Source organism: Carex rostrata, chromosome 8 (genome assembly GCF_964058835.1).
Source record: "Carex rostrata chromosome 8, lpCarRost1.2, whole genome shotgun sequence".
Classification (NCBI taxonomy): Eukaryota; Viridiplantae; Streptophyta; class Magnoliopsida; order Poales; family Cyperaceae; genus Carex; species Carex rostrata.
The window spans coordinates 10,340,256-10,353,778 of NC_135925.1; the positions used below are offsets into that span (position 1 = coordinate 10,340,256).

Sequence of the window (13,523 nt, forward strand, 5' to 3'; positions counted from 1 at the left end):
TTTTAAAATTTAAAAGTTGATCTAAACTTTTCTCTATACAATCTTTATATTGAAATGTGCTTGGAGACTAAATTTTATATATTTTTTTTAAATTTGTTTTACTATTTTTTCTTTGAAAATCGATTTAAATTTTTTATTATTATTTTATTTAATAAAAAGCTGTGCTTTTCTAAAATTCTAAAAAAATAATAATTTTTTTCCAAAAAGTAAAAAAATTTGATCTCCAAGTACATATCAATATAAAGATCATACTGAGATGTTATCGATTGTTTGTATTTTAAAAATGGAGATATGAGTGAGATGTAAAATACTATATTTACTTCTCAAAGTATGATAGTCTATCTTTTTTTAGTTAATTAAGTTGAGCCAAATTATCCATTTTTTTTCAAAACTATTAAAAAAAAAATTCATATGAATTTCAAACTTACAACCCCACTCAAAACAACATTGCTTTTGTTATTAACCCGAAAGCTAATTCTCAGAATGAAGAACTTGCAAAGATATGTTGCCGAGGTATTTAGGCACAAGAACAAAAACAGCCGACACCTTTTGACCTTTTCGACCAAAATAATTATTTTAACGTGTTCTTGTGGTTGGACATGATTGATCTAAGAGCATAGTCCGTACTTTTACGGTAGTCAATTTTCATATTTTAAGGTGTGTGTGTATGTGTGTATATAGGAGTTATTATATATATAAGCTTGCAAAAGTAAGCAATCAGAAAATTCAAATTGAAGGAGGATTGAATAAATTAATGTAATATTTTCTTTTATGAGAAGTCGCAAAATACTAACGTTTATAAAATTTAAAAAGAAACTTAGGAAGTATCCGGTTCAAATGTCCCATGCCTCACATTTTTATTTTTGTTTTAAAATTCAAACAGCCGATTAGAACCACTCAACATAATCTTATGATAAAATGTGCTTAGAAAAAATTTGTATTTTTTGAAAAAAAAATACTATTTTTTAGATAGATACAAAATTACTATTTTTTTTTTATGATGATCCAGAATCTTCTGAAAAGCAATGATTTTTTACCTATCTAAAAAATAGTAAAAGTTATAAAAAAAATGATAACTAGGTACATTTCAAAATAAATATTATATTGAGCCGTTTGAATTGATTGTTTCAACTTTAAAAACAGAATTAAATACAATTAAGACACAAAAGACGGGAGATATTTAAACCTACTCAATTATAAAATGACCATAATAATGTGACATGCCTTCGACTTTCTTTCTCTCCATTCCTGGAAGAGGACGTAACAACTGAACTATTATTGTATATATGAGCTAGCACCTTATAACATAAGCTTTACAAATCTGGAGAAGTAAATTTTATTGTAGAAAATAGAAAAAGAAAAGAAAAGAACATATGCTGAGCTGAGCTAGTTAGTGTGGAGTCCAAGTCACGTTGTTGAGTTGTCTGCTATACACCACTTCTTAACACCACTGACCACCCCACCTCCCTCTATCTATCAACAGTGCTTTTCCATACTCCATCTATGATCTATGATGGAATTGTGCCTTGAGATGTCTTTTCCGAAACCCTATTCTCTCTACGGAGACCCAACCCCAACACCTCTCCGTGCAATGTTTCACTGGTTAACTTCTGCTGACACAACAAACTAATACATCCAAAGCAAGTAATAATGCACCCCTACCTCATTTATAGCCTATGCCTACAACTGCCATGCTCTCCTGAAATGTTTTCCCCGTAGAATCCTTAGATCCAGGCCCCCCCCCCCCCCCTATTCGTTGAACTCATTAATTTTATAAGTTATATAATGGATAATGATATCATAGTAGGAAAAATTTTTATATAACAACTGGCGGATTTATATTTGACGGGGCTGGCTACTATCAATTTATAATGCATGCATGGGCATTATAAACTTTTACCTAATAAAAATTTAGATCTAAAAAACAAAGAAATGATGTCAACTTTAATAGTTTTTTTTATAATAAAATAAACTTCAAAGTAAAAATAGTCATCATTATAAAAACAATGAAAAAAGTAAAACGCTCGGTTATAAAAAGTAAAATTGGATTAGCTTTTAAAATATTCAGTAATTGTTGATTATGACGCTAAATATTCTCGGATTAAATTAATAATTACTAAATTGTGCATTTTAGGTTGGCAACATATCTATCAAAGTATCAATACTCCGCGTTGAAGTACAACTAAACAGTAGCTATGGTTGCTATCTACATCATTAGCTTCAATGTTCTAATTATCAAGTCCTTTTCAAGAACAAATGATTTGAAAAAAAAAAATTGTTATTTTTTTTTTCTTTATAAAATAAATTAGGTGATCACATATGTATATGATTGTGTTAGCGAGTCCATGGCATGTGTTATGTATGTATATATATTACAGACGGACATAAGGATGGACATATGTATGTATGGATGTATGCATACATATATATGAAGAATATATCAGTATCCTTCCAGGTGACGTAAAAGGAAATCTTTTACAATTAATGAATACAAGCTGTTCTTTTAACTTTGCACGAATATCAAAGCACAAATAATATTGCCCCTTCACCATCCGAATAGGCATCTTTGAGATAATCTGAAGCCATAAAATAGCGGGCCTCTCTGTCCAATACCGAAAGGATACTCGTCCAGTCGTCCTACATATGAATGTATGTTAAAAAAGAATATAATTAAATAATACAGAGACAAATACATATAAAACTATTATAACTTTTGACTCATTGTAAAATACATATTTAAGAATAGAATTTGTAAATCTTTTTTTTACCAAAGAAAATGTGAGATGGCAGTTGCCAACTCTCAAAAAAAAATTGACTCATAAAATATTACTTGAATATTAATTTCATAACTTCCAATATTTGTGAGATCAATAAATTTAATGAAATGTTTACTTTTTTGAAAAGAGACCACTTGTTAGTTGTTAGTGCAAAATTTGCAAAAATAAATAGGATTGCTGGTTTTGGATTGCAATATTATTGTAGAGGTCCATGATGCAGGTACTCGATATCAATATGTCACACTTTTTCTCTCTCTAGGTTGCAGAGAGTCTTATCATTTGATTAGAACATCTCATGTTATGTATGTATAAGTAATAAGTTCCATCTATCAATGAGCTTCCTTAGCCTCTTTCTTCCTGTGTCGGTCATCCATGTGTCAATCCTTCTAACCTATTTGGGCACGCAAAAAGTTGATATGCTTCTTGTAAACATAGATAGATATATAGGTAGATCTCCAAGAAAGATCCAAGGGCGAATATATATATCCTCGAGAGAGTAAAACTTGAAAGATTTATGCAAAAGTTACGTTTTACATCCCTGTAATTGGGAAGGTGCACGCATGTTTGGATTTGATGGTATAGCTTGTGGTAAAGTTTCATGCTCAGAATTTGTCAATTAATTCCTTCTCTGTAGCGATTTGTCTTAATTCTGAAGGTGTCTCATGCAGTGAGTGTTCGGCAGGACTAGATTAAGCCTCCTTAGCACTCTAAGGAGTCTTAAGCTTACTGAACAAGTGTTCCTTTATAAAGCTTAAAACTACTTTTTTAGTGCTCCTTTTGTCCTACTTTTTAAGCTTGCCCAAGATTTTAAGCTTTGATTCTACATGGCTTAAGCACTTTTTCAAGTTTAAGGTATTCTTAAGAAAGTGATTCTTCAACTTTATTACCGAACACCCTCTCCTTAGTGTAGCTTAAATTTTAAGCTGGTGACCCTTGCCGAACACCCTCGCAGAGATTATATGAATGCGTATCCTCTGCATTAACCAAGGTTATAAATAGCGATTATAGCGGCATAGCGGGGAGACCAAAAAAAAAGCTATTGCGAATAGCGTAGCTATAGCGGAAGCTATCACACATAGCGATTTTTCCTTTTCAAACTTTATATTCTATATTTCTACTAATTATCAACATAATCAATATTAGAGAATTTATGTAACAACTAAATGACAACTAATCTAATTCTATACTTTTTATCAATTACGCAAATAAGAATGAAAAAAATCTAAAAAGTAACATTATTTAATAGTTTATACTTCATGGTATTACATATTATAATAGATAAAGAGCAATTAATTTTATAAGGTAAATGAAGTCAATATACATATTTAAACATTTTATAATTATAATAATAATCAAAATCAGCTTTCAATTGAAACGAACGATAATAATTTTACAAACGAATACTATAAAAAGAGTAATCAAAATGAATAATTAGTATTTGAATATTTCTCGATATAGAATGATAGAATAAATCACAAATAAAAATAGAAGCATATAGTTTGGTTTAGTATACTTATCGTAGAAGACCATGTAGCATTAGAAATAAGAATAGAAGTACAGAAGTCCATATAAATTGCAAAAAAAAAACCATGTAGCATAGCGGTAGCTATATCGGGTCTCATAGCGGTCAACTATTATAGCTATAGCGGTCGTAGCTGAGTTAGCGTAATTTTATCTCATAGCTTAGCGTTTATGGTCCGGAAAAGCTATAGCGTAGCTATAGCGCCGCTATAGCTAGCTATTTAGAAGCCTGGCATTAACTCAAAAAGGAATCCGGCCGGTAAGTAAATATGCTGAAAAATTAAAATTAATTAAAAACAACAAACTAATCTGTGCCAGTAGACTGGTTTTTCTAGCTTTAGATGTACTGGCATTAAGAATCCGTATCCTCTCCGGTATTGCAAAGGATGACCCTCACTTTACGGTTTGAAATTAAATTTTAACCGTTTTGATATTCCGGTTGCAATAGGGGGCAGTATTTTTTGGCTTTGAGATTTGTGCCAAGTTAAAAAGAACGATTCATATCTAACAATTGTAAAAGATTCCCTGATATTGGAGAGGATGTGAACTCCTGGTATTAATGCCTTTTACTTTCCTAGGACATTTGTTTCTAAATTATGTAATTGTAAAAGTTTTACTATAAGTAATATAGGCCTACGGGTTTCTCATAAAAAAATAAAATAATAAAGGAATATTTTGAGTTAATAAATCACAATCAGTCTGATTTTAAACGGAGACAATCCGGTTCCTGCTTGTGATATAGGGAGCCTTTAATATTAGTGCGGATCTAATTTGCATGATTTTTGAAACAAATTAGATGGTCAGAATTCATAAACTCAAAAGATTCACTTTTGAGTTAATGCAGAGGATACGAATTCGAGATTATATAGCTGTTGATCATTCGGTGAAATTATATATTGGATTGGGATCCGACATGGCGCATTGACGCCTTAAAAACTTTCATCACCGTGTAGTACTATAGGTTGTTCAATGACAGGTTGTTGCGTCTAATTAAAGGAAACATGTTAACGGGTCATTAATTGATGTTTCCTAGTTTATTGTAAATTTGGGTCTTTGTCTTCTATATAATTTACGACTAATTAACCATCACAGTCAATACCAAAGTCCATGCATGTTCATAATTAATGGGCTTATTAATTAAGTATGTATATGTAAGTGCATTGTTTTAACGGCAAATATTGCTATAAATAAATTAAGCCTCTGGTCTAATTAATTTGAAAAATAAATCATTGTTTTAACGGCAAGTCAATGGATGTCCAAAGATTATAAAATTTCACTTTTCATTTTGAAGTGTTGTATGTATATAATAGTGTCACGAGCAGTACTGTGGACATATGATATATCACTGTTTAATTAACATATATAGTACCACGCTCAATTATTGCCATTTTCTATATATAAAAAAATTATTGCTTCTTCTACGGTTTCAACAAGGCATATGATTTTTCTTTTGTAAGTTTCTCATGAGGTCGCAATGTTATTGAGAAGCCAAAGTACAAAAGCGCACCCATTTGTAGTTCGCATTATGTGTAGACGCGCGACTGATCTGTTGATGTATTCTCTCTTTGTTTTTTTTTCTTTGTTAGTTTCTAAAAAAGAACAAAATAATTTGACTGATCAAAGATGGATATGATAAATTTTGTTTGGATCTAAGACCTGAATACTCGAGAATAGTTAATTACGTGATCATCGTAGCACGAACGACTGCATGCACTGGTCAAAGTGTCTTTTACTATTTACAATATGTTTTCATGACGGATTCAAGCGGTATGAAGAATATAATCTAGATGTTGATCATATGCAATTATTAGTTGAACTACGAGACGAATTACCTACTCCATCAGAAGAGGCTTTATGACAAATTAACATCATATGTATGATAGTGTCATGCTACAGTTGGTCACACTTGCTTTCATTCTATTTGAGAACAAATTAAAGCTGAGCCAGATGTATACACAAGTACTTATTCATTGAAGGCCCCGGAGGCTCTAGCTAGGTTTATTTTCAATATTTGATCAGTTCGTTTAGACAAAATGTGGACCTCAACCGGACTTATATATAACTTATTATGTAAATAATGTATATAATTAGCGGGTTTCTAATGTTATTAATTATACCTCAAATGAGGCATTCAAATAATTCAAATTTTAAAATTTTAAATTAATTATAGTACATTTATTTTTCGTTATTTTTTACCACTTAACTTTATATTAAATCAATTCGAAATTTTATAAATTCTACGTACATTAATTAAACACATTATTGCTGAATTAATTGGTTTCAATGATTTGAAATCACTATTTGGAGTTAAACTTATTAAATAATTTTGTTAGATCAAACAACCGTGGGCTAAGTGTAATTGCACACTGACACTGGTTCAATTTTAAAAAAAAAATCTAAAAGATATTGAAGTATATCAGAACCTTTAATAAAAAAGACAAAAATATATATAAACACTTCTTTATATATGTGTGATGGTTATGTCCTCATTTTTTATTCATATCCTAAAAAAATAGAAATCCCAACCCTGCTCTCAATTTCTAAAAATTTCAAAAAATGCCCCTACTGCGGGCATTGCTAGCGGTTGGCTTCTATCGCTGACAATGCTAATGGTGTGTGTATCACTACTACAAAAAATACATTTGCTATCGCCCATTTACCATCTAATGCCTTTGGCACATATGGTGTGGTGTTTGTAACCATGGGCAACACCGTAATTCCTGGAATACGGTGTTCTCCATCTCTTCATGAGCTAGCTTTATGAACTGTGACAAGTGTTATGGCCGTTTAACGTTTGAAAACATTGTATCAATATTTTATTATAAAAACATTGATAACGTGCCCCTATTTTATACCCTAGTTAATCTCAACACAATTGCATCAATATTTCACTACCAAAAACATTAACAATGCGCCGATGTTATTTTATTAATCTTGCAGTGATTAATCAATTTTTCATTGAAAAAACATTAATAAAGCACCAATGCAAAAAAAAAAGAAAAAGGATCACTCTCTCTCTCTCATCTTATAAAAATACTCAAAAAAAGAAAAATAACCATGCATGCTCCAATCATATTTTTAATTTATTTAAGAAGTGAACAAAAAAATAAATATATATACTGTACCGTTGGCAATGCCAACCGTAGAAGGCAGAGATGGAATTTTTTTTTAAGGATATATATGAATAAAAATTTCGGTGATTGTGTTAATATCCAACTTGATATGTAATTCGTTACTAAATTATTACCTTTTTAGAGCCGAAGTAAAAGAAGAAGAAAAAAAAGCCTCTTGGAATATATACAGTATGCAAGTAAAGAAAGTTCCTTGATATAAAAGGTTGCCCACGTGTAGAGCAAGTTTAGTCGAACGTGTAATGATTTTTTTTTCTTTTACAAAGCATTTAGTTCTGTACAGTGAAGTTGATAGATCTATTTGCACAAGTTGGAAAAGAAAACTACAGAAACTCATTTAATTTAAGCGCACATATGTTCATTTTCGGTGAAAATGCAGTCACCTCCATAAAAAATTTTGGGGTCCTTCATTAATTATTGCTTGAAGAATATTGAAAGATAAACATGGAGTCATGGAAGAACATATATAATTTAATAAAGAAGAATAAATAACCAAAGATACAGGTATGATGAGATCCTGTTCATATCAGCAGTATGTGACATGACTAAAATTTGGAATCATATATAGGGTCACCAGTAGAAACCGACAAGACATGTTAAGTTATTGAAAGAGGTGTTTGACAAGGCACTCTGTTCAATCATTTAAACCTTTCCTCAATTTTGTTAAAAATGTAGATTTCGCTTGATTCTCTTTGCTTCCAATTGGGACCCGGAGGAGTCCGCAGAATTTAATGTTTAGAAAATGAAAATTTTAATTATTGAAAAAGAAATTTATTGTTTTTTCTTCAAAAAATGGATAGATAGATTATTATTAACAATTGTTAAAATAAAAATGAAAATATGAAGTATGATGTAATATGATATATCGAAATAGATTTTCTTTTTCGATCGAACATTATTTTGATTAAAAAAATTGCAGATTAAAGAAATTTATCAAAAAAAATATAAATAGCAATTCAAACTTTGAAACGCACACAACTATCAATGATTTCTTATCATGATCCCAGTATTCCAGATCAATTACATCAAGTAATTTCAAACGTCTAAATAAAAATATTAAACACAATAATCAGTATCACAAATAAAATTAAAAAAATTACATCTATACATAGTCATTATAAAATTATCCCAGTTTTGAATTGATCTATTATAATTTTTATTACTCATCTAAATTTAGCGAAAATATTTCCTCACTTTTGATTAGCGTTGAAATCTTAAAAAAAAAAATTTATTTCTAAACTATATATATCATCTGAGTTGCATGGAAATGAATCTCCTGAAATTTTGATTCGTGAACGGTGTTCTTGAAATCTCTACTTTTCTAAATCCAGCCGTGTTTTCAAATGTGTGCACATAAAAACTAGCTAATTCGAGATGCATGCACAAAAAAAGTTGAACGTCTAAACTCAAGATTTAAAAAACACTGTTCACAAATGAGAGATTTCAGCCGATTTCAATTCGAGTTGTCTATATATATATATATATATATATACACACATGTGTATCTATCCATATCATCTTCATCAAGGCACGAATGATCAATAACCCACTCCAGACCCAACGACGACGTACGTGTCTCCCTTCAAAATTTTTTTTTTTTTGAAATGCTTGCCAAAGACTACCAAAGTCTCCCTTCAAATTTCGAAAGCGCCAAATCGAAATTCCAAAGTATGCACTGACGACGAAGACTTTCATGATCTATCTCTCAATAATTATTTCTGATTTGAACGACTTCAAAAGTAATTAATTAGTCAATATAATTTGAAAAAAAAAATAACCAAAATAATTAATGATTGACTTGAACTTTAATTGAAGACTTCATGCGATAGTTTAAGTCAAATTCAGTACAGGACGTTTCAAATTTTATTTTTTTATAAGGTTAGTCGGCTTGATGCTGCTAACAACTATATTAATCAAGAAAAAGTTATTTACAAACTACAAGAAGTTTGATTTTATGTTATTTGAGTTTGGGTTGGATTGACCTTCAAAATATCCGGTTTTGTCTTCTTGAGTTTTGAGTCAGTCAGATTTAACTTGTCTTTCGGTTTAGAGTCGTGTCAAATTTTGATCTTTAATTAAGATTTGGGTCCGATCGGATTTTAAGGCATCGACTTCAGTTTGTTATCTCCAATTTTAATTGAGTCATTTTAATCTGACCACATCGGATTAATCAGGTAATTAATATGCAATCTCGTCCAGAAATTATCCAAAGAAAACAATTGTGATGTGCATCCAATATTTCATAGTAAATAAATTTATTGTCTATGAAAATATAATTCAAACTTATTTTTCATATTCAATAAGATACGGGTAAAAAAATTTAATATATATGAACATTAATTGACCATTTATCAAGGAGATATTAGATCCACACCATGAAAAATTTTAAATCACTCATTTATTAGAAGGCTTGATTAATTTTTTTATTTAAATAAAATATATACACAGCTTATTTTAATAATGACAAAATATAACCATATTTTTAATTTATAATTTCAACAGTATGTTTGAAAACATTATATGGATAAACCATAAGATTGTGTTTGAAAATATTTTAAATTTTAATTTCAACAGTATGTTTGAAAATATTACATGAATGTACCATAAAATTAAATATTCGCTAAAATTATGGCAAAGTACTTTCAAGTTGTAAAAGGCACATTTCAATAAGAAAACAAAGAGCGAATCTGTCATGCTTACCACAGTCCTAGCTCCGGTTTTACATTTTTAACTCAAAAACAAACGTTCAATAACCAGGGAACATGAACCTAGCTATTCAAATTTGATCTAAGCTAATATCAAGCCATATGAAAATGCTAACTATAACAATTAAACGGTTAAACCCTTTCTCCATATGTTTCACCGTGATGGCATCATGCAGTCTTGTTCTATCTCTGATAGCGGTTCATCTTCTTCCTCCAGACCATCCACACCAAATGCTCCATGTCCATGACCAAATGCTCTAACATGATCTTTCAGCGACCTCTTGTGCTTGAACTCCGATCCGCAAATGCAATACCTGCATGTATTAAACCCTTTTTAGCCCTTACAAAGAGAAGTAATTATCTTTTATTCAAAAACAAAAGTATTCACATTTCTGCATCTGCATAAACTCGATCCATATCTACAGCGTACAATGGTAGTGATGCATACATGAATAAAATCCTCGTACAATGGTAGTGATGCACACATTACTACGTACACAATCACCATCGAATAAAATCCTCGTACTATCTTGCAGGATTTTAAACATATCTCATTCTGATAAATATTCTCTACTCCCTTGTGTTTCGCTATAGTCTTTGGTGATTGCAAAGTTTAACATAATTTCGGGAAAAAAAATTTATTTTATTTTTATATTTTACCATAATTTGCCACAGTTCTTCTCATGTGTGCGCCAATCGCCTTTCACTGCAAAGGCCTTGCCGCACTTGCGACACATGAAAGGCTTGAGGCCATGCTTTCTCTTGTAGTGAGTTTGAAGGGTTCTGAAATCCTTCAATGGCTTTGAGCGTGGATGGTCAATATTGTTCCGGCAACCTGGTGCACAGCAGTAGCATGGTAGGCGTAGCATTGCGGTCGGTTGGACGCCTCTCAATGACTCAGGGCCTTTTCGGTATTGTGATCCATGGCCCCACATGTGCATCTAAAATATATGGAAATTAATAGTAAATAAATTATTCTACCTCTGTTTAAGTGTAATCAACTACATTTGGATATGTTATGTGCAATTTGGAAAAATAATGATATCAAACTAATATAACTAAAACAAAAGTGTTATTTTCCAGTGCATGTGAGAAGTATCAAAACCTTTCTCGCATCTGTGTTAAAACTGTAGTGAGAGAGAGAGAGAGAGAGTATGATATGTGTGGTCATTCATTTTATCATTGTCAAGTATCGTGGGAAACGAATAGAAGACTTGCTCTTGAGTTCGGAAATTACAATAGGAAAAGGGTGAATTTTGATGATAGCTGAGTCCTTTAAAAACTAAAGAAAGACTGATTATATAAGATTTGTGGTTATAAATGTACAGTTACTGAGAGAGATAGACTGATATCTCTCAAGTGAGGGACCTAGACACCTAGTGCTTGATTTTTTTCTCAGTATTTGTGGAAGGTGAATGAGAACTGTTACGAAATGGCTTTTTGCAGACAAGATCTAAGCCAGCGTCAGTCAAGCAATTAGCTCCCCATGTGCTAATTAACCTCTTCAGATATAGGACACTTAACTGAAGAGAGAGAGAGAGAAGAGAGAGATAGAGATGAGGGGAGGACTGAGGGAGGGGAGAGAAAGAGAGAGATAATTAAAGAACTGAAAGAAAGCGTTATTTCTCTGATGCAAGTTAAGAAGCCCATATCTAATGCAATTATTCTGCTATACATTGAGTGTTATGATTTCAGAGCAGTTCATTATTTCATCTCTCTCTCTCTCTCTCTCTCTCTCTATATCTGAAGCGCACTGAAATAGAAAGAAGATTTCTAACAGCATCAGGATCTCATCAGTACAAACCATGAAATAATATTAAAAACTAAAGAAAACCACAAAAGCACAAAAAGCGCAAAAAGCACAAAGGCAACTGCCACTGTCTAGTTCAATCAGCTGAAAAGAACCCCACAGTTCATCTTTCTTCCCATATATCTCAGTGTATAATAGACCAGACAAGTGACAACCCCATTAGAGATCCCTTCATTAAAATACAGAAAAGAAGAGAATAAAGATACACACAGAAAGAATGCATCAAATGTTAACCAATAACCAACGTACGTACGTATCCATATATTACAAAGTATGAGATTAAGAGGAGAGATGTATGATAAAAAATACAATATAACAAGTCTACAATATTACTAAAGCTTTTGCCCTTTTTTGTTATGTTGGAAGGGCCATGAACCCTTTTTTACCAAGTTACTTAATTAGTTATATATACTCAGCGTGTTGTATTGGAATGTGTCAAGTATATTTGCTATGTTGTTCCTGATTTTAACAAAAGGACCATGGTCCATGAAAGCGTCATATAAAATCACAAAGCGAATCTTAAAAAGGATTAAATAAGAAGAGCAAAAGAGGGAAAGATAATTAACGTACTTGCATGTTATTGTATCGGTTGAAGGTCTTATAACAAACTGGGCAAGAGAACTGAGTTGGGCCAATTAAAATCTGAGATGGTGTAGGAATCCAATATTGCCCCTTGTTGAGCTTCCCAATTGGGGTGGAATTAAAGCCTAGAGGCACCGTCACCTCATCACCAGCTTCCCCCAATTCCTTCTCTGTCTCTAGTTGAAACGAGGCAGAATTACAATTTGTGTTTGAGGAAAGGCTAGATAAGAGATCGATTGCACCGGGGTGTGGTAACCCTATGTGTAGTGCCACTGTCACCGCCTCTTGATCATCCTCCTCCATTGGATCGTCGTCCAAGAGAGATTTTTTTTCAGCTTGATCGGTGCTTTCTCCATCGTTAGTTTCTGGGGTTTCTTTTCTTGGGCTGAGGTTGAGTAAAGGAAGAGCTTCTCTCAGAGGAGGGGAGGAAGGTGGGGGATGGGTGAAGGAGAGAGAGCTGTGGGTAGTGTAGTTGTTTATCATGTGTGTGGTGTAGAAATTACTGTAAGAACTAGGGATTGAAATAGGAGTTGGTGTGTTAGGGTTTGTGGAATATTGGCAGAAGTTATAGTACCCTTTTGAGAAATTGTAGTATGGATCCTCCATTGTTGAAGAGAGAGAGAGAGAGAGAGAGTGAAAGAGACACAGAGAGAGAGAGGATGGTTCTTCTTTGCTGAAAGGCAGAGTCTGGCTTGCCTCTTTATAGAGATAGAGAGAGAGAGTACTTGTTACGAACTAGAGACAAGACTAGATATGGTAGAAGAAGAGAAAGAAGAACACACATACACACGGGGTGGGTGGAGGTGCAAGGACAGGAGAGATCTACAAAAGGTTAAAAGGAAAGGACACACCGAGGGAAATTTGTGATTTATCCTAAAGGCTTGAACTTAGATGTTGTCTCCCAAACACTATTACATGTTTTTGTTTGCATATACCAGTGGGATAAACAGGTGGTATAGTAAGTATTAACTTTATTTATATTCCTCGTATATTTATG

At 32.1% G+C, this 13,523-nt stretch overlaps 1 protein-coding gene across 1 annotated transcript; it reads right to left on the reverse strand.

Annotated features, from left to right (window-relative positions):
* Positions 1–10,076: 10,076 nt before the first annotated feature.
* NTT (C2H2-type zinc finger family protein) lies at positions 10,077–13,311 on the reverse strand. The gene is made up of 3 exons (XM_078307667.1): positions 12,515–13,311; positions 10,795–11,075; positions 10,077–10,448 (listed from the first exon to the last, which is right to left on the reverse strand). The coding sequence occupies exons 1-3, from the start codon at positions 13,130–13,132 to the stop codon at positions 10,289–10,291; spliced, it is 1,059 nt and encodes a 352-aa protein (XP_078163793.1). The 5' UTR covers positions 13,133–13,311; the 3' UTR covers positions 10,077–10,288.
* Positions 13,312–13,523: the final 212 nt, after the last annotated feature.

What these genes read in the sequence shown, in the direction of transcription:
- NTT (XM_078307667.1), bottom strand. Translation starts at nt 13,132, where the DNA reads ATGGAGGATCCATACTACAATTTCTCAAAAGGGTACTATAACTTCTGC. An exon ending in ACCGATACAATAACATGCAA is followed by an intron (nt 11,076 to 12,514) that starts GTACGTTAATTA and finishes CATATATTTTAG; the next exon opens with ATGCACATGTGGGGCCATGG. An exon ending in AAGAACTGTGGCAAATTATG is followed by an intron (nt 10,449 to 10,794) that starts GTAAAATATAAA and finishes TAATACATGCAG; the next exon opens with GTATTGCATTTGCGGATCGG.